At 32.1% G+C, this 23,571-nt stretch overlaps 7 protein-coding genes across 11 annotated transcripts; 2 read left to right on the top strand and 5 right to left on the bottom strand.

Annotated features, from left to right (window-relative positions):
• Positions 1-103: 103 nt before the first annotated feature.
• On the bottom strand, positions 104-3,416 carry LOC103863080 (heavy metal-associated isoprenylated plant protein 45). 3 transcript variants are annotated; one of them, XM_009140815.3, is made up of 4 exons: positions 2,088-3,416; positions 1,916-1,991; positions 1,562-1,826; positions 104-875 (listed from the first exon to the last, which is right to left on the bottom strand). In XM_009140815.3, the coding sequence occupies exons 1-4, from the start codon at positions 2,133-2,135 to the stop codon at positions 773-775; spliced, it is 492 nt and encodes a 163-aa protein (XP_009139063.1). In that variant the 5' UTR covers positions 2,136-3,416; the 3' UTR covers positions 104-772. The 3 variants fall into 3 exon arrangements, with proteins under 3 accessions (XP_009139063.1, XP_033146568.1, XP_009139065.1); XM_033290677.1 differs by having other exon boundaries at positions 1,916-3,416; XM_009140817.3 differs by having other exon boundaries at positions 104-1,826.
• A 241-nt stretch (positions 3,417-3,657) lies between these two features.
• Positions 3,658-4,586, bottom strand: LOC103863079 (50S ribosomal protein 5, chloroplastic). Of its 2 annotated transcripts, none has more exons than XM_009140812.3 (2): positions 4,359-4,586; positions 3,658-4,129 (listed from the first exon to the last, which is right to left on the bottom strand). In XM_009140812.3, the coding sequence occupies exons 1-2, from the start codon at positions 4,432-4,434 to the stop codon at positions 3,792-3,794; spliced, it is 414 nt and encodes a 137-aa protein (XP_009139060.1). In that variant the 5' UTR covers positions 4,435-4,586; the 3' UTR covers positions 3,658-3,791. The 2 variants fall into 2 exon arrangements, with proteins under 2 accessions (XP_009139060.1, XP_018513915.1); XM_018658399.2 differs by having other exon boundaries at positions 3,658-4,132; positions 4,359-4,575.
• Positions 4,587-5,123: 537 nt separating this feature from the next.
• Positions 5,124-5,592, top strand: LOC103863337 (magnesium-protoporphyrin IX monomethyl ester [oxidative] cyclase, chloroplastic). The gene is made up of 2 exons (XM_018658290.2): positions 5,124-5,243; positions 5,314-5,592. The coding sequence occupies exons 1-2, from the start codon at positions 5,226-5,228 to the stop codon at positions 5,575-5,577; spliced, it is 282 nt and encodes a 93-aa protein (XP_018513806.2). The 5' UTR covers positions 5,124-5,225; the 3' UTR covers positions 5,578-5,592.
• LOC103863078 (probable aquaporin SIP2-1) lies at positions 5,353-8,063 on the bottom strand. 2 transcript variants are annotated; one of them, XM_033290668.1, is made up of 4 exons: positions 7,141-8,063; positions 6,031-6,291; positions 5,787-5,947; positions 5,353-5,736 (listed from the first exon to the last, which is right to left on the bottom strand). In XM_033290668.1, exons 1-4 carry the CDS (start codon positions 7,426-7,428, stop codon positions 5,646-5,648), a joined length of 801 nt encoding a protein of 266 aa, XP_033146559.1. In that variant the 5' UTR covers positions 7,429-8,063; the 3' UTR covers positions 5,353-5,645. The 2 variants fall into 2 exon arrangements, with proteins under 2 accessions (XP_033146559.1, XP_009139059.1); XM_009140811.3 differs by having other exon boundaries at positions 5,663-5,947; positions 7,141-7,965.
• A 2,651-nt stretch (positions 8,064-10,714) lies between these two features.
• LOC103863076 (phosphatidylinositol 4-phosphate 5-kinase 4) lies at positions 10,715-15,780 on the top strand. The gene is made up of 7 exons (XM_009140809.3): positions 10,715-13,461; positions 13,723-13,890; positions 13,958-14,123; positions 14,211-14,521; positions 14,793-14,923; positions 15,270-15,342; positions 15,438-15,780. Exons 1-7 carry the CDS (start codon positions 12,251-12,253, stop codon positions 15,724-15,726), a joined length of 2,349 nt encoding a protein of 782 aa, XP_009139057.1. The 5' UTR covers positions 10,715-12,250; the 3' UTR covers positions 15,727-15,780.
• A 59-nt stretch (positions 15,781-15,839) lies between these two features.
• LOC103863077 (transcription factor ORG2) lies at positions 15,840-18,338 on the bottom strand. Its single transcript, XM_009140810.2, has 2 exons — positions 16,740-18,338; positions 15,840-16,351 (listed from the first exon to the last, which is right to left on the bottom strand). Exons 1-2 carry the CDS (start codon positions 17,055-17,057, stop codon positions 15,899-15,901), a joined length of 771 nt encoding a protein of 256 aa, XP_009139058.1. The 5' UTR covers positions 17,058-18,338; the 3' UTR covers positions 15,840-15,898.
• Positions 18,339-18,572: 234 nt separating this feature from the next.
• Positions 18,573-22,883, bottom strand: LOC103863075 (transcription factor ORG3). The gene is made up of 2 exons (XM_009140808.3): positions 19,301-22,883; positions 18,573-19,211 (listed from the first exon to the last, which is right to left on the bottom strand). The coding sequence occupies exons 1-2, from the start codon at positions 19,610-19,612 to the stop codon at positions 18,777-18,779; spliced, it is 747 nt and encodes a 248-aa protein (XP_009139056.2). The 5' UTR covers positions 19,613-22,883; the 3' UTR covers positions 18,573-18,776.
• Between the last annotated feature and the right edge of the window lie 688 nt (positions 22,884-23,571).

The following is a 23,571-nucleotide window of genomic DNA, read 5'->3' as shown; positions in this document are numbered from 1 at the left end:
TAAGTTGTGAAATATTAAAAAAAATAAAAAAATAGACTATTTATTAATTTATCTACAGCGGATGATAAAAGTCGCAAGCAATCTGCAGTTGTTAAAAGTTTATTTTTTCAATACCACCTTGGGGTCAGGCTCAGTTTAAAAGCTGAGTCAACGTCAATGCTACAAAAGAGGAAGCATTGATCATATCCATCCATCATCAGTCGTGTTCTTAGTTTTGACAGTAAAATGTCACTTTCGTTTGAACACTTGATTCCTATATTACACGACACCGATGTCTTGTTGTGATTAAACTTACCCATTAAACACATAACGTAAACTTTAAACAGACTTCAAATACTGAAACGATGTAGCAATGTGAACACTACGTTTGGATGAACTTATCGTTTTGTTGGATCTATGCACAATGAATTTCGTATCCGAGTCTTATTTTAGGAACATGTGGACGGTGGAAGAGACTACTACTAACTCGGCAATAAGTATAAGAAGGGACCATGGATTGACTCAGGGATTTTATATAATATATAGTCAGAAACGAAGACTAACGCAACGGTGACAAGTATAGGTGGTGGTTGGGTGCACCTGAGAAGGGGTTTATGAGAGAAACATCATCTACTTTGACTTAATCAGATTCAGACACTTATCTATCATCTCATGTGGGTCTGTCTTTGGACTTCTAAATATACGAATGAGGACGACATAAATGAATATTTTTTATGTGTTAGGTTTACTTGGAATCGGATATATGGTGTAAAGAAACTTTATACTGCAAGTGCTAGAGTGAAAGCATATCTTTGGACCTTCCTTGGGTTATACCACCTTCATCTTGAGTGACTTTGCTTTTGTGATGAATCACATATCGTTTCCTCAAATGATTTCTGAAAAAAATTACAGTGCTTATAAGAAAATAATGCGACAAGACCATACAAGTCGACAAGTTTGGGCACAACAATTCATATGCTCAAAAATAAGGCTGATGGGAACAAACTAAAACCATGTCGATGAATGACATTCCGCTATCTACGTTCTATAAGGCGAGACTGAGGAGAAACGCGCTAGGCTATTCAGGAAAAGAATGGTCGACCTCAAACGCGCCGCTGTAATTGGAGAGCAAGAGTGACACATTAACAGCTTAGATGGATATGCGCTTGTATAACATATTCCTATACAGTAGTACTACACTCATTAAAAATCGGGCCTAAAGTCATGATGAGGCTTATATTAGTACTTAACATTAGGCCCAATCAAATATTCCTAATGATATTTAGTTTTGCGTTATAAATGGTTAAAGACCTTGTGATTTGCTATAATAAATGTATAAGAATAAAACGAATATTTTTCCTTAACACTGAATAAAATGAATATATCAAACAGATTTTAGGGGAACAAAAATTTATAAAATATTTGTTTTCTAGAATTAAAAAAATAAATAAATGAAAAAAAGAACGACCAAAGAAAAGAAAAAAGAGAGAAAAATTACATGACTAAACAAGCATGTACATTGTCATCGCTAAAGAGATGAATATCATTTTCATCAACTTTTTGGGGTGAACGAGGATAATACCCGTTGATAGAAGAATCTTCGTAGAAATTGTAGTTCCCACCGTATGAAATAGTGTTTTCTCCATGATTATTTATTTTCTGATTCGATTGTTCCAAATATTGAGAAGGATATGTGTAATAGCCGCCGTAATATCCGTTATACGGGAATGGCCAGAACTCTGCGGCTCGTCCCGTTCGTTTCACGATTCTAAGTACCTCTTCCCTATCAATGTACCCTGTGACCGTCACCTTTTGTCGATCCACGTCTATCTCTACCGTATTCACTCCTACACATATTCATTATATTTGCATTAAGTAAAACCAAAATTATGATATGAATCAAATCCATGTTTGGATTAGTATTTTTTTTCCTTACCACTGAGTTTGGAAATGGCTCTTCGAACTTTAGTTTCACATCCTTGGCAATCCATATCTACCAAAAGCTCCACAACCTTGAACAACAGAAGAAAATATACATTAGAGAGATCGAAAGAAATAATAAACGGCGTGTTGAAGAACATCGAGCAAAGAGGTATAAATCAACGTACAGATAGAGCGAGGGGAAACCGAGAGTGTCCATGTATCCAATCAAGCATTGCCTTGTCTTAAATATTTCTGTGAGCCTTATACTTTTTGTCGTAAAATCTTTCTTTGCTTTCAATATGATCTTTTGGTTGTGTAGTAATATAATGTGCGAGCTTATATATATAGGCGTAAATGTCTGCGTGTGTTTTGGAACACTTGGTCTATGTTCCAAGTAACCGCGTTTGCGTCTTGTGAGATGCAAAATGCTTATGTCTTAAGTCTTACATTAGCTTGTGTTTCGGTGTTGCCAGGGTATTTCTTTGCCTTCTTATTTTATTTCACTTTAATTATTGTCTTATCACTAGAGTAATGATTTACCATTTCTGCTTCGGCTCTAGGTTTTTTTCCTGTTTAATAAACATAAATATGGCTATAAAAATATTATTTCAATTCAATTATTTTTAGATTTTTATAAACTTGTCCTATATTTCGAAAACTTATGAATGTTTTACCAATCAAATATATAGCTTAGCTGTTGCTTCTTTGAATTGCTAATATCCTTTTAAATTAACTTCGATTAGGATGGAAGAAATCTCTAATTGTGTGTGTGTTTTTTCTAAAGTCTTCGTTAAGCTTTATTCCTGTTGCATCTTTAAATATATTGTTAAATTTACTGCATGATGAAACTTAAACATATTGTATATAAAAAATAAGATATTAATTTAAAACTAATAATGATTTGGAAGCATGTGACTTATATTAGTTATGTTGACATTCTTTGTGAAACACATATTTTCGTAGGCTGAAGAATTTCGAATTTTTTTTTTAAACGAAATATAGTGTTTATTTTTTGTATCCCGAACCGAAGTGTCTGTCGATCATATTCAAAACGTCAAGATTTCCTGCTTACAAAATCTTGTAAATATACACACAATTACAGTCATATATCAGCTAATCAATGTACGTTATAGACGTACAAGTGTGAAAAGCCATTAAAAACGTACATGTATGTGCTGGAATTACCCTTTAAATTGGTCTTAAGTACGTAGCTAATATATATGATTTATATGATACACATAAAAAGATGAACCTTTGAAGAATTATTGTATGTAAATTACCGAGAAATATCACAAAACCTTATAGAGTTGTGTTACCTATATTAACGAGAAGAAACACACATAAACACAAACCATTTCTTGAACCAAAATAGTTTTGTTACTAGAAGAAAACACAAGATATTAGGAACATTGCAGTGGCTTAACTTAGTCCGGTCCGTTCCGGCTCCAACATAATCCATCCTTGGATGACGTAGCTTGGTAAAGATTGTGTCCAGTTAAGACCCGGTCTAAGTCACTGTGAACCGGTGTCAAAATGATGAGCAAATCAGTCCTCTCTCATGGAGCCCCTGTGGAAGATATCCTGAAAATGTTTTCTGCTAGACTTGTTTTGCTTTGCCTCATTTTGGTTTCTGCTAACTTTGTCCATGCTGTCATCCCTTTACACATTTTCACATATTTGGCATCAGCTTCATATGCAGCTCATCTTTTGCTTAACTTGAGTTCTATAGAAGGGCCATTCATAATGAAAGAGATCAATCCAAAAGCAATGGCTGCATTTCAAAAGGCATTAAAAATGGTTCCAGAAAGTTTACAAACAACATTTCAAGAAAAGTTGACTTAAAAAAAAAAAAAAGACAGCAAAGACAAAGAGTCATATCATCATCATGTCTAGACATTCTTGAGCTTCTTCATCTTGGAAGGTGGCCATCGACCTTTCTTCCTCAACTTCCGCTTACGAACCAGACGTTTCCTCCTTAGCCTAATCTTCTTGGCCAGCTTCATCTTCATCCTCTGTTCCAGCAACATCTTCTCTTTAGCTTCTTTTGATTCCAACGGTAGTTTATCCACAGGAACAGCAGCAACAACAGTCTTAGGTGGTTCCTCATTGCTCTCAGCCTCAGCTCCGTCCACGCCAGAAGCAGCTGCCTTCACAATCACTGCTCTTCCATTGCTAATGCTCAAATTGTACCCATTGAGTGAGACTCTATTGGGTTTAAGGATGAAAACTGAAACCAATACAAGGAAGAAACCAAAAAGATCAGAACTTTCACAAGTAAATAACCAAAGAAGCATTCTAATCTTAAAGTGTTCGATGAAATGCCTCAATGAAAATCTAATGCCATCTCTTCAGCTTTTAAACAAAGGAAGAAGCTTTTTAGTTTCTTGGGTCTGTAATGGAGATTTGAAGCGAAAGCAATACGTGAGATGACTAGAGAAACAAGTGAAGCTGCGTACCTGGTGAAGCGGAAGACGAAAGCTGAAGCCTTTGAGAAGAGAGAGGAGCGAGAGGATTGAAACAGAGAAGAGACATCTTCTTCGAATTGAAGAATTTCGCCTTCAGACAGTCATTTGAAGTTTGGTTTCTGGATAAGGCTTTTGTTTCACCTTCTCTCTCCGTCCGTCTTATTAACGAACGGATTGGATTTGATCCGGTTCAATCCGGTTTGCACTTTGGTTTAGATTCTATTTTTGCTATTTAATTGTTAGAGTCCGGTTTAGCTTTGATGTGTTTTAGAAAAAAAGTCAATTATTTCAGCAAGGCACTTTTCGGTTCAGTTGGGTTATAAAGTTTCGGTTCAGTTCGGCAATTGAAAAAATTGATTTTTCGGTCCGGTATGTAATAATCGGTTAGTTTGGTTTTCTATATTTTTAACCAAAACTATAAATTTAGATCAAAATTCTGAATCAAACAAAATCCAAACCAAACTAACCGAAAAAAATAACATGATCAAAATTTTCAAATTTTAACAAGAAACTTAACTAAAATAGAATATTTCAGTTAATTTCTGTAAAAAAAATTTGAAACCGAATTAAAAAGAAACCAAACTGAACCAATTTTTTTTTGGTTAGAATTAGATTTCTTTGATCAAAATAACCGAATTCTAAAGCTTAGCCTCAGTTCCTCAATGACTGGCAAGCCAAGCTCTGGTCTCGTTTCTTCTACCTCTCAGTGAGTAAACACTTTAACTCTCTACTTCCAAATGGTGTGGCCTAACCGGTAAGATGATTGGTTTTGTAGGTTTATGTGACAATGTACCTCAACGATTGTCAAAGAACTGATTTCTATGAAGGTATATTGGTTTAAACACAAAGGAGTTTGACATGCACGTCATCATTGAGGTAAAATAACTTGAAACCAGGAGACTAATAGTAAGCTTTGTGTCTGAAAATGTTGGGAGTTTTGATTCAGACAAACCGAACCACGGCTAGAATATTCCCGGCAGTGTTGGATGTTGAGAACCCTGAGTTCAAGAGGAAGCTAGATAGAATGGTTGTGATCAATGAGAAGCTGATGGCTGTAGGACAAACAGACGATCCTTCCTTTGTCAAGAACCTCAAGAGGATTCCTCTCATTGCTGGTTTAGTATCTGAGATCTTGGCTGCCTATCTCATGCCTCCTGTTGAGTCTGGATCTGTTGACTTTGCTGAGTTTGAGCCTAATCTTGTCTATTAAGTTTTTGAGGCTGGTTCTTGATTTCTTGGAATTTTATGAACCAAAATACTTTTACTGCTCTCTATCAATCACATTGCACATTGTATTAGCCAAAATTCAGATTTTATTGAACTGATTGTTACAGTTGAGTTTGCTACATACAAAAACACATTATGAAATCTAATAAGAAGAGGATGATTGCATATGAAAGCTAAACCTCTATTACTCAATCAGTTTTAGCCTTAGGTTTCTCTTCTTCTTCGGTGAGAGGCTTAAACACAACATTGAAGAACCAAACAGCCAGCAACGTAGCCTTGATAGGTCCTAGCCAATACACAAGTAGATGCTCTTGTGTTATATGTTCACCTCGTGCATAGGCCCATCCCATAACCTGCAAAAATCTCACACAATCAAATAAACAAAGAGCTAAAGACAAACACATCACAATCACAAAGACTCCTTTGGGGTTGATACCGCTGCTGGATTCATGCATCCACCGGTTAGATCAGCTCCAAGAACATGGAGAGTTAACTTAGCAATACTACCAATCCAAGTCTTCATGAAGAAACTTCCAGGGATCTTCCTTGCTAGTCCCAGCGAGAGCATGACAATAAAAAATGTTAGTATCCCCTCGGTTAAAGCGCCGTGATGGATTGCTACGTTTAGTTTTGGTCCTTTCCCAATCTCAGGGAAAACATGAATGATATGTTTCACCCCAAGGATTGATCCTATCACCTGAAAACAAAAAGAGGCAGAACAAAATATTAATCATTTTCTACTTGTAATAACAAAAACAGAACAAAAAGATCACATTCATCTTCTCTACTTGTAAACAAAACAAAAGATCACAAAAACAGAACACAATTTTCCACTTGTAATAAGAAAAAACAGAAGACAAGATCACAAAAAACAGAACACAGGATTCATGTTTTCTACTTGTAATAAGAAAAACAGAACACAAGATCACAAAAAACAGAACAAAATATTCATCATTTTCTACTTGTAATAACAAAAACAGAACAAAAGACCACAAAAACAGAACAAAATATTCATATTTTCTATTTGTAATAAGAAAAAACAGAACAAAAGATCACAAAAACAGAATAAAAGATTAATCTTTTCTACTTGTAATAACAAAAACAGAACAAAAGATCACAAAAACAATATAAAAGATTAATCTTTTCTACTTGTAATAACAAAAACAGAACAAAAGATTCATCTTTTCTACTTGTAATAAAAAAAACAGAACTTGTACTTGTAATAACAAAAACAGAACAAAAGATTCATCTTTTCTACTTGTAATTAAAAAAAACAAAACTTGTACTTGTAATAACAAAAACAGAACAAAAGATTCATCTTTTCTACTTGTAATAAAAAAAAACAGAACTTGTACTTGTAATAACAAAAAAACAGAACAAAAGATTCATCTATTCTACATGCAATAACAAAAAACAACAAAGATTCATCTTTTCTACTTGTAATAACAAAAACAGAACAAAAGATCTCAAAATGAAGTCTTTAGAACCAAAAGAAAAAAACATGATCATCATGAGTTAATGTATAATTGTTATTCATCATCATTACCTCAACGGGGATTCGAACCAAGACGGTGAAGATGAAATTGCTGAAGCCACCGGTGACACCAGCAGCCAAAGCGGTTAAAGGGTTGTAAAGTCCACCTTTGCTGAGTTTCTGAAGGAATGCGAAGACGAACATGGAGATGACGGAGAAGAGATACCGGACGATCTCGCCGGTGGTATCTTTCCGGCTGAATCCGAGTACTCCGTGAACTAAGATGTTGACAAGAACTCCTGCCCATGTCCACATAAAGGACAGCACAAGATCAGAAACCACTATACCGATTCGACCCATTTTCGATTCCAACGATGAGAAACAAGAAAAGATTCACAGAATGATCGTAAAGCAGGAAGCCTTGTCTATGGTTGGAGATGTTGGATGAAAGAGAAGAGATCGAGATTATGATTGGTTATTAGCGGTTTGTGAATTTAGCACATAATTGACGCTAGAGACGTTTGTGTTATTGGTTAATAATAATAATATGGTGGTGAGTCAGCTTCCGACAATAAAGGTTTTGTTTTGTTCTGTCTGATCTTTGGCTTTGTTGTCATGAGATTAAAGAAAAAGATTTTCATACTTCGGAAACGATGATAGAGCTTGTTGGCTACATGAAGGAGAGGCTAGGGAGGGAGACGGTAGAAAAACATTTACTGGGTCCAAACATGGTAGCTGGTGAGGAAAATATTTTTACAGCGTTGATAGATTTTTTAATATTCGAATTCAATTTGGGCTCATGGACTTTTAGCATATAAGCCTAATATATAGATTAGCCCAGGAATTATGTAACTGGAAAATTATCAAGGAAAAAGCGTTAGCGTTTTGGAAGACGGCAACGAAACGCCGAAAATGATCACACGGTGAAATTTAAAACATTGGATTGGTGACCAAAATTTAATTTCCTTAAATTGAATTTAAAATATCTTTTTTTTTTGAAACACAGTTTTAAAGATATCTAAAGAACTTATTTCTTAACTTTAGAAAATTTACAAGTGAATAATTAATCTATACTATACTAAAAGGGGATATAAGCCATGGAGAGGGTGTCCACATAGGATAGAAAAATCAACCAATCAGAAAACCCGAAATTGCCATGTCATCTCATTTACTTTTCGTAAAAAATAAAAAAAACAATGCGAAGGTGAGAATCGAACCCGGGTTAGTATGATATATATATAGGACAGTTACCACTAAGCCATTGAAACATTCTTGGACACATATACAAGAACCACTAAGTATATAATCACAAACTCTTATGTACATTTACAATAATATAAATTCAACTTTCAAGACTCCGATACTTTGTTTTGTAAAAAAAAAAATAAGTAAGTGACTAAGCTAATATATTCTTAGAAAGTGTGAGAACGTTGACAAATATGAAAAAGCATAGATTTTTGTTTTCGTGACAAAGTTAAGAATTTTGTAAAAGTAAGTTTAACATATAAATTTTCGTGACAAATATGAAAAAGCATAGGAAACAATTAAAATATATTTCTCTAATGTCTTAATAAAATATTATTTAAGGGTGTAATAATTAAATATATTAATTCAATAAATTTTGTAATTTATAGACAAAACAATAACACAACAAATTTTGAAACATTTGTTTAACCTATCGATTTTTTTCATGAGAATCCAACTAAACAAGATAAAAAAAATAATTAGATTTACAAATATTTAATTTCCATTTTATTCAATTTTGATTAATTTCAAATTGTCATAATGTATCTTTTTGAAGTTACAAATATGAAAAAGCATAGATTTTTGTACAATTTGACAAAACAACTCAAAACATATTTTTCTAATGTCTTAATAAAATATTATTTAAGGATGCAATAATTAAATATATTAATTCAATAAATTTTATAATTTATAGACAAAAAAATACCACAAATTTTTTTAAAACATTTGTTTAACCAATCGATATTTTTTTTCATGAGAATCCAACTAAACAATTAGATTTACAAATATTTAATTACCATTTTATTCAATTTTGATTCATTTAAAATTATAATAATGTATCTTTTTGAAGTTACAAAAAAAATAATGTTCTTTCTTTATTAAACTAACATTATATATAGATTCTATATACACAAAATAAATATAATATAACAACATAAGCTTGCTTTCCTAGATTCATATGAAAACTTTTTAAGTTATCCACCAAAGCAAATTAATTAAATCAATGAAATTGTTAAAATACAGCAAATTAATATATAATTTTATTTTAAATTAAATTATTTAAAAAGTGTATTTTCGTTCAAACAAAATAATAAATAAGTAAAACTGATTTGATGGTAATTTTTATGATATATATAAATATATATATATATATATATATATATTTATATCAATTCTGTGAAAGAAATAGAAGTTTAATATGAAAAAAAAATCTTAAATACAAAAACCTCTAAAAAGTAACAAAAAAACTAATAAATTAAACTATGATATCACTAAAAAGCTTTTTAGACCATATTAATAAAATATTTAAGTGATAATAAGACAAATTTGATTTTTTTTCCAGCAAAAGTTTATTATTAATTAGCATCAGTTATTTCAAGATGTTTAAGAAATGGCGGACAAAAAAATAGGATGGACATTAATGATATATGAACTATGAATAGTACTTTGTGAAGCAGACTTAGATAACATATATGCATATCCATTTCCAGTCCTTTTTGATGCCTAAATTCAATTTCTTCAGAGTAGTTATTCCACAAGTAGATCATATGAGATATTATTTTGATATGTAAATTTGTTTTTTCAATGTTAAGAAGATTGATAACTGTAAAAATGTCTCCTTCGAATATGATATGTCTATAACCGAGTCCCCAACATGAAACAAGTTTGTTTAAAAAGTAAATAATTTTATTTTTCTTATATTATATAATCAATATATATTATTTACTGATAATAAAAATATAGTTATTCTTCTATCACAAATATCTATGCAAATATGTGAATCAAGTACAACAATCAAACAACATAATGATTTTCATAAAGAAAATTTAAAAAGTATATTTATGTTATGTAGTCATATTTTATATTCTTTAAATAATGTAATACAATATTATACATTATTTTTTTAGAATTGAAAAATACATATATCAGTTAGACAAATTAAGCGATAATTAAACAAATTTGATTTTTATTTTGTGAGCAAAAAGTTTATAATTAATTAGCATTACTTATTTCAAGATGTTTAAGAAATGATGGACAAAAAAATAGGATGGACATAAATGATATATGAACTATAAATAGTTTTTTTTAAAGCTGACTTAGATAACACATATGCACATCCATTTCCAGTCTTTTTTGATGCATAAATTCAATTTCTTCAGAGCAGTTATTCCACAAAGAGATCGTATGAGATATTGTTTTGATATTCAGATTTGTTTCTTAATTGTTAAGAAGATTGATAAGTGTAAAAATGTTTCATTCGAATATGATATGTCTATAACCGAGTCCCCAACATGAGACAAGTTTGTTAAAAAGTAAATAATTTCATTTTTCTTATATTATATAATAAATATATATTATTTACTGATAATAAAAATATAGTTATTCATCTATCACAAATATCTATGCAAATATGTGAATTAAGTACAACAATCAAACAACATAATGATTTTCACAAAGAAAAAATAAAAAATATATTTATGTTATGTAGTCTTATTTTATATTCTTTAAATAATATAATACAATATTATACATTATTTTTTAGAATTGTGAAATACATATAATATCTTATCCGCGCGTAGCGCGGTTAAAAAATCTAGTTCTTCTAAAATCTACAACCAAACTTCTACAGCAAAAATTTATACAACATTTTTTTTACAGTATTAGTTCTATATCAAAATATATAAAGTACAATTCATTCCATTCGAAGTGAGAGAAAGAAACTGATTATTATTCGAGATACCTTTTAGAAAAATTTTCATTCCAGCTTTTCAAGAATGTCAAATTTGAGTAGTTTTAATGAATTTTTTTTTTGAAATATTTTTTTTTTGAGTTCTTAGGATGGAATGAGAAAAAATGTTCAAGATAAATGATTTTATGTATAAGAAATGAGATAAAAAGATGTATACATTGATTTCTGGTGCATTAAATTTTGGTTTTGTTTGTGAATGGTGGTTGGTAATATTGAAGACAATAACATTTTCAAAAATTAACTTATTTCAAAAACAAAGTAATAAATAATGAGATTTTTGTGAATTAGTTGAACTTTTAAGGTGAATATGGCAGAAAATATATAAAAAATTAATTTTGTGTATGACAACAAATTTAAGGTGATTTTTAAAAGACGTTCTTGTTAGAAAGTATATAATTTTATCCACAGTATAACAATAAAGAAAAATATCTACAAGATTTTTAATTTTGATAGTAAAGTCAGCAAATTCTCAAAGTTCTTATTATGGTTAACAAATTTTATATTGAATCTTAAAAAAAAAACTTTTAATATAGGATATAGACAAAATATACAGAGTTTTTACTTTTAATTATAATCCCACTTTATGTAACCTAGATTACTGGTATGGATCTGGACTAACAAAGTTGAAATGATCAAATTCATATTTTCAGCTAGAGTAAAGTGGGGTTCAAAATACACATAATCAGTTTAGGCTAAATTGATCAGTTATTTCTTCAATTTAATTTATAAGAAAATGTATGTATATATGTTTGTGAGAGAAAAACTCGGAAATGCTAAGAATAGAAATAAATGGGTCTTGAATTGTTTCTCTAAATTTGAAGGCTTTCAGTGGTTTGAGGAGATGAACGGTTACCTCTTTGACAAGAAAAGATGAAATGTCGGAGAGAGAGATGTTTTGATCCCTTAACTCTTTTGGCCATTAGTTAGGTTTGGTTGATCGTTCAGAGCAGTATTCATTCCCAAAATGTTGCAACTCAAATAAGAACAAAAAAAAACCTGTTTCTATATGATTCAATGACAATGGAGACAAGAAGTCACATACTTTAAGTTAAATTGAATATTCGTGCTGCTTTTTATTGAATGGTTAGGTCTACAGTTTGTCTTCTCTTTTGTACGTGTACATCTATAGGATTTGTTGTTTAGACAAGAACAAATATGTTTTCTTAGGTTTTGTTCTAGGATATATACATGTCTCTAGAAAAAAAGAAAAAGAAAATGAGCAAGGAACAAGGCTGTGTTCTAAAAGCTTGGGAGGTGACAATGAAAAAGACCCAACAAGCCAAGAAGCGAGCAAACAACATTTTTGGGACAGTATCTGTAGCTCCACAAACAGATGATGAAACTTCAACAACCAATGAGAATGATGATGAGAGCAGCACAGGTGAAATGTACCATGCAGAGAAGGTACTTCCTAATGGAGACTATTACACAGGTCAATGGTATGATAGTTTCCCACACGGGCACGGTAAGTATCTATGGACAGATGGTTGCACGTACATTGGTGAATGGTACAATGGCAAGACTATGGGGAAAGGGAAGTTTGGTTGGCCTTCTGGTGCTACATATGAAGGTGAATTCAAAAGCGGGTACATGGATGGGACTGGGACTTACACAGGTCCTAGTGGAGATGCTTATAGAGGCCAATGGGTGATGAACCTAAAACATGGACATGGGATCAAGAGTTTTGCAAACGGAGATGTGTATGATGGTGAATGGAGGAGAGGTTTGCAAGAAGCTCAAGGGAAGTATCGTTGGAGAGATGAGAGTTTTTACATTGGTGAATGGAAGAACGGTTCCATTTGTGGCAAAGGTACTTTTGTTTGGTCGGATGGTAGTAGATACGATGGGTTTTGGGACGATGGTTTCCCTAGTGGAAACGGTACTTTCAAATGGGATGATGGGAGTTTCTACGTTGGTCATTGGTCTAAGGACCCGGAAGAAATGAACGGCACTTATCATCCACCCGAGAACGAAGGGAGCCTTGAGTGGGATCCTAAAGATGTGTTCAACAATCTAAGTGAGTACACTATCTGCAGTGGAGAGAGAGTTCCTGTGTTGCCTTCACAAAAGAAGCTCTCTGTTTGGAACTCTTCCAAGCGTGTAGAGAAGCCGAGGAGGATCTCAGTTGATGGGAGGGTGAGTGTTGGTTTAGATAGAGCGTTTGAGAAGATGAATATGTGGGGAAGTGAAAGCGGTGAAGGCGCTGCTGATATTGACTCCAACACAAGAAGAGATTTAGATGCTGAAATAATGAGACTTGAGGCTGAAGGCTTCATTCAAAGCTTGAAACCTAGCCCTGTGCCTATGAGACTGCCAAGGGCAGGGAAGAAGCAAGGCGAGACAATATCGAAAGGTCATCGAAACTACGATCTTATGCTTAATCTACAGCTTGGAATCAGGTAAGTATCTTACTCACCTTCTCACCAGTAGGACCGGTCTTGAGATTTTGAGGGTTATAAACAATTTAGTAAGAGTTGTATTCTATTTTTTTTAATACAAATCTGAAAGTCTATGTTTATGCAAAAAGAAAAAAAATCTTAAATTTTAGAGGCCATAAACCAATGTTTCATTTGCCTATGCTCAGAACCGGCTCGGCTCTTGTCACCAGTTATGACAATTTAATCCTTCTTGATGTTTTTAATGGTGTTTTGATTAAGCAGACATGCTGTTGGAAAACAAGCTCCTGTTGTGTCTCTTGATCTTAAGCATTCAGCTTTTGATCCAAAGGAGAAGGTGTGGACAAGGTTTCCACCAGAAGGAACCAAATACACGCCTCCTCACCAATCTACTGAATTCAAATGGAAAGACTATTGTCCATTAGTTTTTAGGTGAGAGACCACAACACTAGGCTCTACATTTTCTTACACTATGTTATGCTAATTCATCTATCTTCAGGAGCTTGAGGAAGCTATTCAAGGTAGATCCAGCTGACTACATGTTATCATTATGTGGTAATGATGCCCTTAGGGAGCTATCGTCACCTGGTAAAAGTGGAATGTTTTTCTACTTAACAAACGATGATCGTTATATGATAAAGACAATGAAGAAGTCTGAAACTAAAGTGAGTTTGCTTCTTCTTGAAGTTACCAGATGAAGAATGGGTGACTGCTACAACTACTAACTGATTTCTTGAATTATGATGATGTAGGTGTTTCTGAGAATGCTTGCAGCTTACTACAACCATGTTCGAGCATTTGAGAACACTTTGGTGATTAAATTCTATGGTCTACACTGTGTGAAATTGACTGGAACAATCCAAAAGAAGGTGCGGTTTGTTATTATGGGAAACCTGTTCTGTTCCGAGTACTCTATCCACAGACGCTTTGATCTAAAAGGATCTTCTCTTGGTCGTACAACCGATAAACCTGAATCTCAAATCAACTCAAACACAATCTTGAAAGATCTTGATCTGAATTTCATATTCAGACTACAGAAAGCTTGGTTCCAAGAATTCACCAGGTTAGAAGAACACAAGTTTGTATTATGAATATAATAAATAACTATCAAATATATAACTATGTTAATGTTTTTAACTTTTAAATATAAAAATTTAAATCCGCCTAAACATCCCCACATGCCGTATACTATTCATATAAATGCTATTATGCGTCCGATTTATTTAAATCCACATGGGAGTAGGCATCCGCATAGACCGAATATAGAACACTGTTACTAACCCATTTCTTTACGTTGAGTTTTCTTATATGACCATTGTTGTTATTGTTTTCAGGCAAGTGGACAAAGATTGTGAGTTTCTAGAACAGGAAAGGATCATGGACTACAGTCTTCTGGTTGGGATTCATTTCAGAGAAGCATCAGTGGCTGGAGAGCTGATTCCTTCTGGAGCTCGCACGCCTATTGGTTCGTATATTCCTATAAAACTCAGTATCATTTCTCTTCAGCAGAATGCAACAACCAAATATTTCATGAAAAATTGTCTCTTTGTCAATAAATAGCACACAATGGATTTTTTTTTCTTCCAAAATAGCACTAATTAAATGTTAAAAATACTTTTGAGGGTTTTAATTTAGTGACTAAAATTTAAGATTTAGTAGTTATGGGGTGGGGTTAGTATAAGGGTTTAGAATAGCTTAAAACCTTTTAATTAATGGTATAATAGATATTTTTTTCCTTTTTATGTGCTATTTTAACCTAATTTGTTTGTGCGATCTAAAAGATTTGTCCCATTTTTGTTTCTCAACTTCAGGTGAATTTGAAGATGAAACAGCCCCTCGTCTCTCCAGAGCAGACGTGGATCAGCTTCTATCTGATCCCACAAGGTTAGTAAACGCACAACAAAAGTTGAACTCATATTTAATTAGAAACAATAACTTTTCTCCATTCTCAAGTCTAAGAAATGGGTTGGTTGTTGTAGGTGGGCTAGTATCAGACTTGGAGGAAACATGCCGGCTCGAGCAGAGAGGACAATGAGAAGAAGCGACAGTGAGTTCCAGCTAGTTGGGGAACCAACAGGAGAGTATTACGAGGTTGTCATGATCTTTGGAATCATAGACATTCTTCAAGATTACGATATCAGCAAGAAACTTGAACACGCTTACAAGAGCATCCAGTACGATCCTACTTCAATCTCAGCCGTTGATCCGAGGCTGTACTCTAGACGTTTCCGTGATTTCATCTTCAAGGTCTTCACTGAGGACGATTGAAACAAGTTTCATCTCCTATGTTTCTAGCCTTCTCAAGGTTACTTGTGGGTCAAGAAATAAAGGCTTAGGTATATATATACTCGCTGCCTTGCAGCCACTACATTTTTTAAATATAAATTTATAAGTTATGCTGATTTTATAATAAACTATGTACAACAGTTATATGAATTAATCACCTAAATGAATTTTCACATTCCTCGTACAAGTACAACATCCTTTCACTTAACTCTTCGCAATTCATTTTGTAATGATCATCCATATTTTCTACTTGAAGATGCAAAGTGTAGAAAAGCCTTTCCCCTTGAGACCTTGAAGATGAAACATCCACAAGAACAAAATCATCTTCTTCTAACCCAGTTAACACATTAGATATCGAGAAGTTATTAATCTTGGATGATGAGATTTGGACCATCACTTCGTTGTCTCCAAGCCTAGTCGCGGAAACAGTGGAGACATAACTTGCGACTGTCTTTGGTTGTGGCTTAACGTAAAGTTCAATGTCTCTTTGACCTGATACTCGAACCAAGAGTTCTTCCTTCTTTTGTAATAACTTCTTCACTTGCTCTTGCAACTCTGGTATGTACTTCAAGCTTCGTGAAACGGTAGCTGAAATGCTTAGCTTTTTCTGCAAGAAAGTAAAGGGAAAAGGGATCTTAGCATTCTTCTTTTAAATGGTTTAGATGCAGATCCAACTTAAAATTAATTGATATGTTAAATGTTGTGAACAAGCCCAAATCAAACAAGAAGAAAGCCAAAGAATTTAAAACTTGATTGAGGCCATTACCGTTTTATGGTTTATACTGATTATGTGAATAAATTTACGACTCTTTAGACAAGCATTTATACAACTTTAAAAATCTGATTTAAGTCAATTAAATAACAGTAAGCTGTTAGTATATTTGATATCCTTTGTATATCACTTTAGGTCCTAATCTCACTGTAAGATTCCTAACATATTCTCTTAGAAATTCCAATACATAAAACATAATGGACATATCAAAAAAGTTATTTACCGATTGATCTGAGGTTGGAAGACATGAGCGGAGAGATGCAAACAAAGAGTTGATCTTCTTGCGACGGTCACGCTCACTAGCATTGTGATTAAGCTTCTTTTTAACAACCGGGTTGTTGTCTATTCCATTTCCCTCCGACGAAACAGAAACTCCTAAGCTGTTCTGATGATGAGCCAATACTCCATAAGTTTCCAGTACCGGAAAATCAAGAAACATGTCGTTGTTGAGGTTTTCTCCGCCGAGGTAGTAGCTCCTCTCGTAACCTGCCGTCGACGGCCACCCAAAGTCGGGGAACAGTGGAGGGACTAATGCACACATTTTTGGTTAATTAATGATATTTGTAGAATTTCTATCTCTTGAAGCTGTTTCGATTGGAAGATTATTGAGTCCCGTATTTGTATACGGGCAAATGGTTAAAGAAATAAAATATATGTTTTAATTATTAATTAAGAAACTGAATAATAGGAGTTTGTTGTATTCGTTAAGACAACGACTTCTCATACTAACAAAAGAATTATCTAGGTCTCCATAGATGGCGCATGTTGACACGAGCCAGAGCCTTGTTCCACATCGAAGTAGGACCAGTCACCAATCGATAATATTGTACAATAACCCAAACACGAGCATTACATGTATCAAAACTATAATAAGATTATTATTTGCATACTGAAAGATGACTCAGCTTAGAGAAATTGCTGGAGGCTCGTGGAAATCAGGTGGAAAGATGCTCTGGGCGTGTCCTCGTCCCAATCGTTTTCGATGTTGTAAGCCTATACACAAGCATTTTCGATGTTGTAAGCCTATTCGTAAGCATTTCGATTTTTTTTAATCATAAACAAATCCAGATTTCGTTATTTAATACAACAAAGCCATTATAATATTTATCAGTTAGGTCAACTTGATGGCATATGTATAAACTAAACTTAATTGTTCTTCCAAGAACCTGTCAAAATTATTCCAAATTTGTAAATGTGAATCAATGAGGTTTCATAGATTCTTATAGTGATCCACATTTCCAAACTAATATAATATTCTGAAAACTACAGCTATCATCCCGTAATATTCGTACTCTTATTGTAAAATACTCTTTTTGTCATTCCTCATAACACAACTAGGACTAGATAAAAAAAAAAACCGAACCAAAATACCCAAAACTAGAACTGGATGAAAACTCTCAGATCCGAACGGTTTCTATATTTCTAAAGTCAACATAACAGAACCAAACCGAAAACCGAAGGGATAGCCGAAATATATAAAAATAATTATATATACATATACATATAACATAAATATTATATATTATATATATAATTTAAAAGTTAACTAAAAGTATTCGAAAAAAACTCTTACAAAGTATTATCCGAAATTATCCGAAACTATCCAAATTTTAATCCAAAATATCCAAAATAATTTTAATTATCCAACATTTTTATTTGATAATCTATCCAAAATACCTGATATATCTGAATTATCCAAAATAACCAAATAGGAACCAAGCAGAGCAAATTTTGTTTTCTGGTATTTTCCCTTACTAGTTTTATTATCCAAAACGAACCTAACCCAAAACTATGAGAACCAAACCCGAACCAGAAACAAATCAGTTATTAATTGGATCCTTCAGCCCTTATCCGAACTATGCGATATCCGAAATGTCTGAACTGAACCAAATCAATACCCGAAATACCCAAGTCTAAACACAACTATCTATTTAAGCATTTACTATCTGAGATACTCTTAATAACATTTTATTAATATGTAGCAACTTTTTTCATACAAAATTAGAAAAAATCTGTTTACAAATATAATTATTATTTAGTAATAGTACATTTTAAATTTTAAGAAAATTAATTGGGTTTATTGAATTACTACTAGTTTACAAGTCTTGTCAGCTAAACTAAATATTAGTATTTCTAACCAGTGATGTTGGATCGAAATGTAGTCAACCGAAACAACTCAATTACAATGCTTTGGTCAAGAATGTTAGATGTTCAAGAGAAAGGGACGACATAACTAAAAGAAACAAGAAAAAGTTATCCTCTAGTATGAGTTCCCACATTCCTCATACAAGTACAACATCCTCTGACTCAACTCAGTGCAATTCAGCTTGTCATTATCAATATTGTCCACTTGGAGATGCAAAGTGTAGAAAACCCTTTCTCCTTGAGACCTTGACAATGAAACATCCACAAGAACAAACCCATCTTCTTCTAACCCACTTAACACATTAGATATCGAAAAGTTATTAATCTTGGACGATGAGATTTGGACCATCATTTCATGGTCTCCAAGCCTAGTCGCAGACACGGTCGAGACATAATGCGCAACCACCTTTGGTTGCTGTTCAATGGCTCTTTGACCGGATACTCGCACCAAGAGTTCTTCCTTCTTTTGTATCAGCATCTTCACTTCTTCCTGCAGCTCCAGTATGTACTTCAAGCTCCTAGAAACCGTTTGGGGAATACTTAACTTCTTCTGCAAGAAAGTAAAGAAAAATAGTTAGTTTTATATTTTTCCTCTAAATAATATAGAGACACATATATTTTATCGAAGTATCTATTTACCGATTGATCTGAGGCTGGAAGACATGAACGAAGAGATGAGAACAATGAGTTGATCTTCTTGCGACGGTCACGCTCGCTTGCATTGTGTTTAAGCTTCTTGTTTACGACCGGACTCTTGTCTATTCCAATTCCTGCCGACGAAATAGAAACCCCTAAGCTGTTCTGTTGATGAACCAGTCCATAAGTCTCTGGTACCGGAAAATCAAAAAACGTGCAGTTGTCGAGGTTCTCTCCGGACAGGTAGTAACTCTCGTACTCACCCGTCGACGGCCACCCAAAGTTTGGGAAAAATGGAGGGACTAATGCACACATTTTGTTTGCTTAATTAGAGGCAAGTTTATAGCTTATGTTTTCTATTGAAGATGGAATATTAGTGTCTCCCGATTATATAGCGGGTATAGGATTTAAGAAATAAATCTATGTTGTTAAATATAACAAACTATATAATGAAGTTTCAATTTGATTAGTTGGGACTATTTATATAAGTATGTGCTATACTTATATTTACTACAAAGAAAAATACGTAGGTCTCTGTAGGGCACAGGTTGGCACGTTCAAGAGTGTATGTTCCACGCATGCACTAGGTCCAGTCACCATTGGAGATATTCTGTAGGATTTGAAGACGAATACTAAAACTATAATAAGATGATTTTTACATACTGAAATATGAGTCAGCATTAAGAAATTGTTGGAGGCTTGTGGAAATCAGGTGGAAGATGATTTTCCCTTTCTCCTCCCAGACATTTGGTCGTGGTAAGCCTATACAACAGCATCTTGATGATGTAAGCCTATACATAAGCATTTCAATTTTTAATAGCTTTATCTTAATTAAATGCGGCCTCGATATTTAATACAAAGCCATTCTTTATAAATACTGTGGTCAACTTGATATCTGTCGTAATTAAATTATGTTTCTGGCTTAGTTATTCTTTCAAGAACGGGAAATTGCGGGAAATTGTAAATGTGAAATCAGTGAGGTTTCATAGATTCTAGGGGTTTTTTTAAATATAACCTTATTTTTATTAAATTTCAAATATGACTTAAAATTTTAAATTAAACAGAAAATTAATCAATATTTCTTTTGAAACTTTCATTTGTTATATTCATCATAAAAATTTGAGTTATTCACGAAAATATCATTTTTTTTTTCAGAATCAGAGTTTTACTCATTCATCCTTATCTTTCTCATTTATTTACAATATTGTTATTGTCATCAAAACACCAACCACCATGAACAACCAATTGCATGTTCTAAATGCACCTAAAATCAACATACACATCTTCGTATCCTTATGTTTTACGCACATAAACCATTTCCCTTTCACTTTATCTCTTATTTCATCCAATTTTTTTTCTTTTCAAAAACTATAATCTTATTAAAGTTACTCAAGTTCATGATTCATGGTCAAGAACGAGTGAGTAACTTCCATTAAGAAGTTATGTGTGCTTGTAAAAGCTATACATGAATTTCACCAGATCTAAAAATGATATTTTTTGTTCAGATCTATTTTGCGAAGAAGACTCTTCTAGAAGTCTTCTCCAACGAAAAGACATCTAAAGAAGTCTTCTAGTCAATGCATATGTTAGTTTTGCAATTGACATTTTGTGTGCTTTTAGAGAAGACTTCTCTAGAAGTTTTCTAAGTTTTCCTTGTTAAGAAAAAATAAATAAGATAAGAGTCGTCTCGGATAAATAAGTTAGTTTTGCAATTGACCAAAGTTTGTCAGAAATTTGACTTTTTATAGAAGACTTCCTGAGAAATCTTCTTGGAGAAGACTTCTCGGGAAGTCTTCTTTACTATTAAATAAAGTCTTCTCACTATCGCAAGAAGTCTGTGTAGGTTAGTTTTGCAATTGAAAATTAATAGTAAAAACTTTAATATTAATGAGAAGACTTCTTAAGAAGTTTTCTCGAATTTTATTTCGGGTTTTTGGTCAAACCTTTGGCTACGAGAGAAGAATTCTCTGAAAAAGTTAAATAAAGTCAATTTCAAAAGTAACATACGCAGACTTCTTGGGAGAGTGAGAAGACTTCATCTGAACGTCATAAAACTTCTCTAAAAAAATCCAATATCTGTAGAACTTTGGTCAATTGCAAAACTAACTTGTTTGCCAAAGAAGTCTTCTCTTGTATTTTCGAGGATTATTCAAATTCAAAAGTAAGTCAATATTTACAAAGGAAGACTTCTCAAGATGTCTGCTGTAGAGTAGACTTCTCTAGAAGTATTTCTTTGTAAATTTGCAATTGCAAAAACGACCTAAATGGAAGATTTTCTAAGAAGTCTTCTTCAGGAAGACTTTTACGTCAATATTAAATATTCTTTTATTTTCTGTATATTTAAAATGAATTTTGAATATTTTCTTATTAATTAATGTATATTAGTCACTATTGGAGTTTCTGGATGAAATTCATAACTTATTTGGTGATAATTATGATATTTCAAATATTAATGTTTACTAATGTTTCTAGTTAATTCGAGAAGACTTTTGGAGAATTCTTCTACGTTAGATTTTTCAAGAGTGTTAAGTAACTTAAAGGTATGTTTTTTTTTAACTTTCAATAGTGTTAAGTAACTTCAATGTAGTTTAATGTGTCTTTTAGATCATAAGATATAATTTTAAACTTCCACGAGATTTAAAATTTCATCTTTCACTTAAAGTTTGATTTTGATTTTTTGTAAATTTGACTAAGTATTCTTGAGAAGTTTTCTCTCTTAGTTTTATTAAATGTAACTAAGTTTTTGTGTTATTAGTGGGTAGAATGGTTAAAAAAAAATATTGGTATGTTGTATCAATAATTTCAATAAAGTCAAGTACTTTGGCAAAACATACCAAATTCTTTTGATTAACATCTCTTCAAGTTTACAAAAGAATTCACAACTAAAATAGTACACATACAAATCATAAAATATACCATAAACAAAACTATTACACATTGAGCTAGATATCATTCTTCAACATAGATAAGCTTTGTCTCCACTTGATATCATCCTTTTGTACCATTTTCGGCAGAAGACTTCAGAAGATTTTCTGAAGACTTCGTGGGAAGTATTCAGGCATAAAATACATTAAAAGACATCCCAAAAAGTCTTCCGAGAGTTTTCCGAGAGTCATCCAAAAGTTTTTTGAGAAGTCTTCCAAATTCTGACTCAGATCTGAAAAATCTGCATATTTAAAATCATTCAAAAGACTTCAAAATAGAGAAAACTTCAAAAATAAATCTTAAGCTTAGATAATAAACAAAAAAGTCACATTAGGTTGAATCTATAATTTTTTAGAATCTAATATATAAAACACACATAATACATATCCAAAAGAATTACCACTTTAGGCAGAAGACTTCGAAAGACTTCCTGAAGACTTCGTGCGAAGTCTTTTAGCATAAAACACTTTAAAAGACTTCCCAAAGTCTAACTCAGATCTGTTTATAACATATTATGAAATAATAAATATATATTGAATACTTAAAAAGTCATTATCTACTACTTATATAATTAAATTGGTGCGAACATATAAATAAATTTTATAAATCAAAAAAATATATTTCTATTTGATATGATATATAATTAAATTTAAATGATAGTAACATATATATGGTATATTTTAATATTAATATTTATTAGATGATGCTTTTTGCTCATATTTTTTTTATCATTTGTATCTGTTATAGCAAAAAGTCTAAATTAGTAATAACAAAATTTTCACTGTGGGATTAATGGTTTAAGAAATTTATAATATTTTAAAAATTAAGTTGGTAATATTTTTTCAAATTTTTTACCAAAAAATGTTCAAAGTAAATTTCAAAATTAAGATATTTATGTATTTTTATATGGCATATAGTTTAATTTAAAATGATACATATATTTATATATCTATTATTTTTGATACTTATTAAATGAGACTTTCAACTTATATTATTTTTTAATTATTTATATCATGTCATAACAAAAGTTTTAAATGATAGATCACAAAATTTGAATGTGAAACTTTTAACATTTTTAGTAATTTATACTCGTTTTTTAAAATTCAAAATATAATATATAAATAATTTTTTTAATTTTTATTATTTGGTTACTATGATTTTTTAATTTATTTTAATAGCTTAAAATTAAAAAAATATAATTATAATACACACTTATTTTATCAAATATTTATTATTCAAAATCATTAATTGTCATATATACTTTAGTCACATTAAACAATTTCGTAATCTTATTTAAGGAAATATTGAAGCACATTAATAATATATTTATTGTGGTTTAATAAAAAACT

The sequence above is a fragment of the Brassica rapa genome, chromosome A04 (genome assembly GCF_000309985.2).
Source record: "Brassica rapa cultivar Chiifu-401-42 chromosome A04, CAAS_Brap_v3.01, whole genome shotgun sequence".
Taxonomy (NCBI): domain Eukaryota; kingdom Viridiplantae; phylum Streptophyta; class Magnoliopsida; order Brassicales; family Brassicaceae; genus Brassica; species Brassica rapa.
The sequence above is the reverse complement of the archived record's forward strand: the minus strand, read 5'-3'. Positions and strand labels throughout refer to the sequence as shown.

What these genes read in the sequence shown, in the direction of transcription:
- LOC103863080 (XM_033290677.1), bottom strand. Translation starts at nt 2,060, where the DNA reads ATGTTCTTCAACACGCCGTTTATTATTTCTTTCGATCTCTCTAATGTA. An exon ending in AGCCATTTCCAAACTCAGTG is followed by an intron (nt 1,827 to 1,915) that starts GTAAGGAAAAAA and finishes GAATATGTGTAG; the next exon opens with GAGTGAATACGGTAGAGATA. An exon ending in GAAGATTCTTCTATCAACGG is followed by an intron (nt 876 to 1,561) that starts GTATTATCCTCG and finishes AATTTTTTTCAG; the next exon opens with AAATCATTTGAGGAAACGAT.
- LOC103863079 (XM_018658399.2), bottom strand. Translation starts at nt 4,434, where the DNA reads ATGTCTCTTCTCTGTTTCAATCCTCTCGCTCCTCTCTCTTCTCAAAGG. An exon ending in TTCGTCTTCCGCTTCACCAG is followed by an intron (nt 4,133 to 4,358) that starts GTACGCAGCTTC and finishes TTGTATTGGTTT; the next exon opens with CAGTTTTCATCCTTAAACCC.
- LOC103863078 (XM_033290668.1), bottom strand. Translation starts at nt 7,428, where the DNA reads ATGGGTCGAATCGGTATAGTGGTTTCTGATCTTGTGCTGTCCTTTATG. An exon ending in GATGCATGAATCCAGCAGCG is followed by an intron (nt 5,948 to 6,030) that starts GTATCAACCCCA and finishes AGATTTTTGCAG; the next exon opens with GTTATGGGATGGGCCTATGC. An exon ending in AAACCTAAGGCTAAAACTGA is followed by an intron (nt 5,737 to 5,786) that starts TTGAGTAATAGA and finishes TCTTCTTATTAG; the next exon opens with ATTTCATAATGTGTTTTTGT.
- LOC103863076 (XM_009140809.3), top strand. Translation starts at nt 12,251, where the DNA reads ATGTCTCTAGAAAAAAAGAAAAAGAAAATGAGCAAGGAACAAGGCTGT. An exon ending in AATCTACAGCTTGGAATCAG is followed by an intron (nt 13,462 to 13,722) that starts GTAAGTATCTTA and finishes TTGATTAAGCAG; the next exon opens with ACATGCTGTTGGAAAACAAG. An exon ending in TGAAGAAGTCTGAAACTAAA is followed by an intron (nt 14,124 to 14,210) that starts GTGAGTTTGCTT and finishes ATGATGATGTAG; the next exon opens with GTGTTTCTGAGAATGCTTGC.
- LOC103863077 (XM_009140810.2), bottom strand. Translation starts at nt 17,057, where the DNA reads ATGTGTGCATTAGTCCCTCCACTGTTCCCCGACTTTGGGTGGCCGTCG. An exon ending in TTCCAACCTCAGATCAATCG is followed by an intron (nt 16,352 to 16,739) that starts GTAAATAACTTT and finishes ACTTTCTTGCAG; the next exon opens with AAAAAGCTAAGCATTTCAGC.
- LOC103863075 (XM_009140808.3), bottom strand. Translation starts at nt 19,612, where the DNA reads ATGTGTGCATTAGTCCCTCCATTTTTCCCAAACTTTGGGTGGCCGTCG. An exon ending in TTCCAGCCTCAGATCAATCG is followed by an intron (nt 19,212 to 19,300) that starts GTAAATAGATAC and finishes ACTTTCTTGCAG; the next exon opens with AAGAAGTTAAGTATTCCCCA.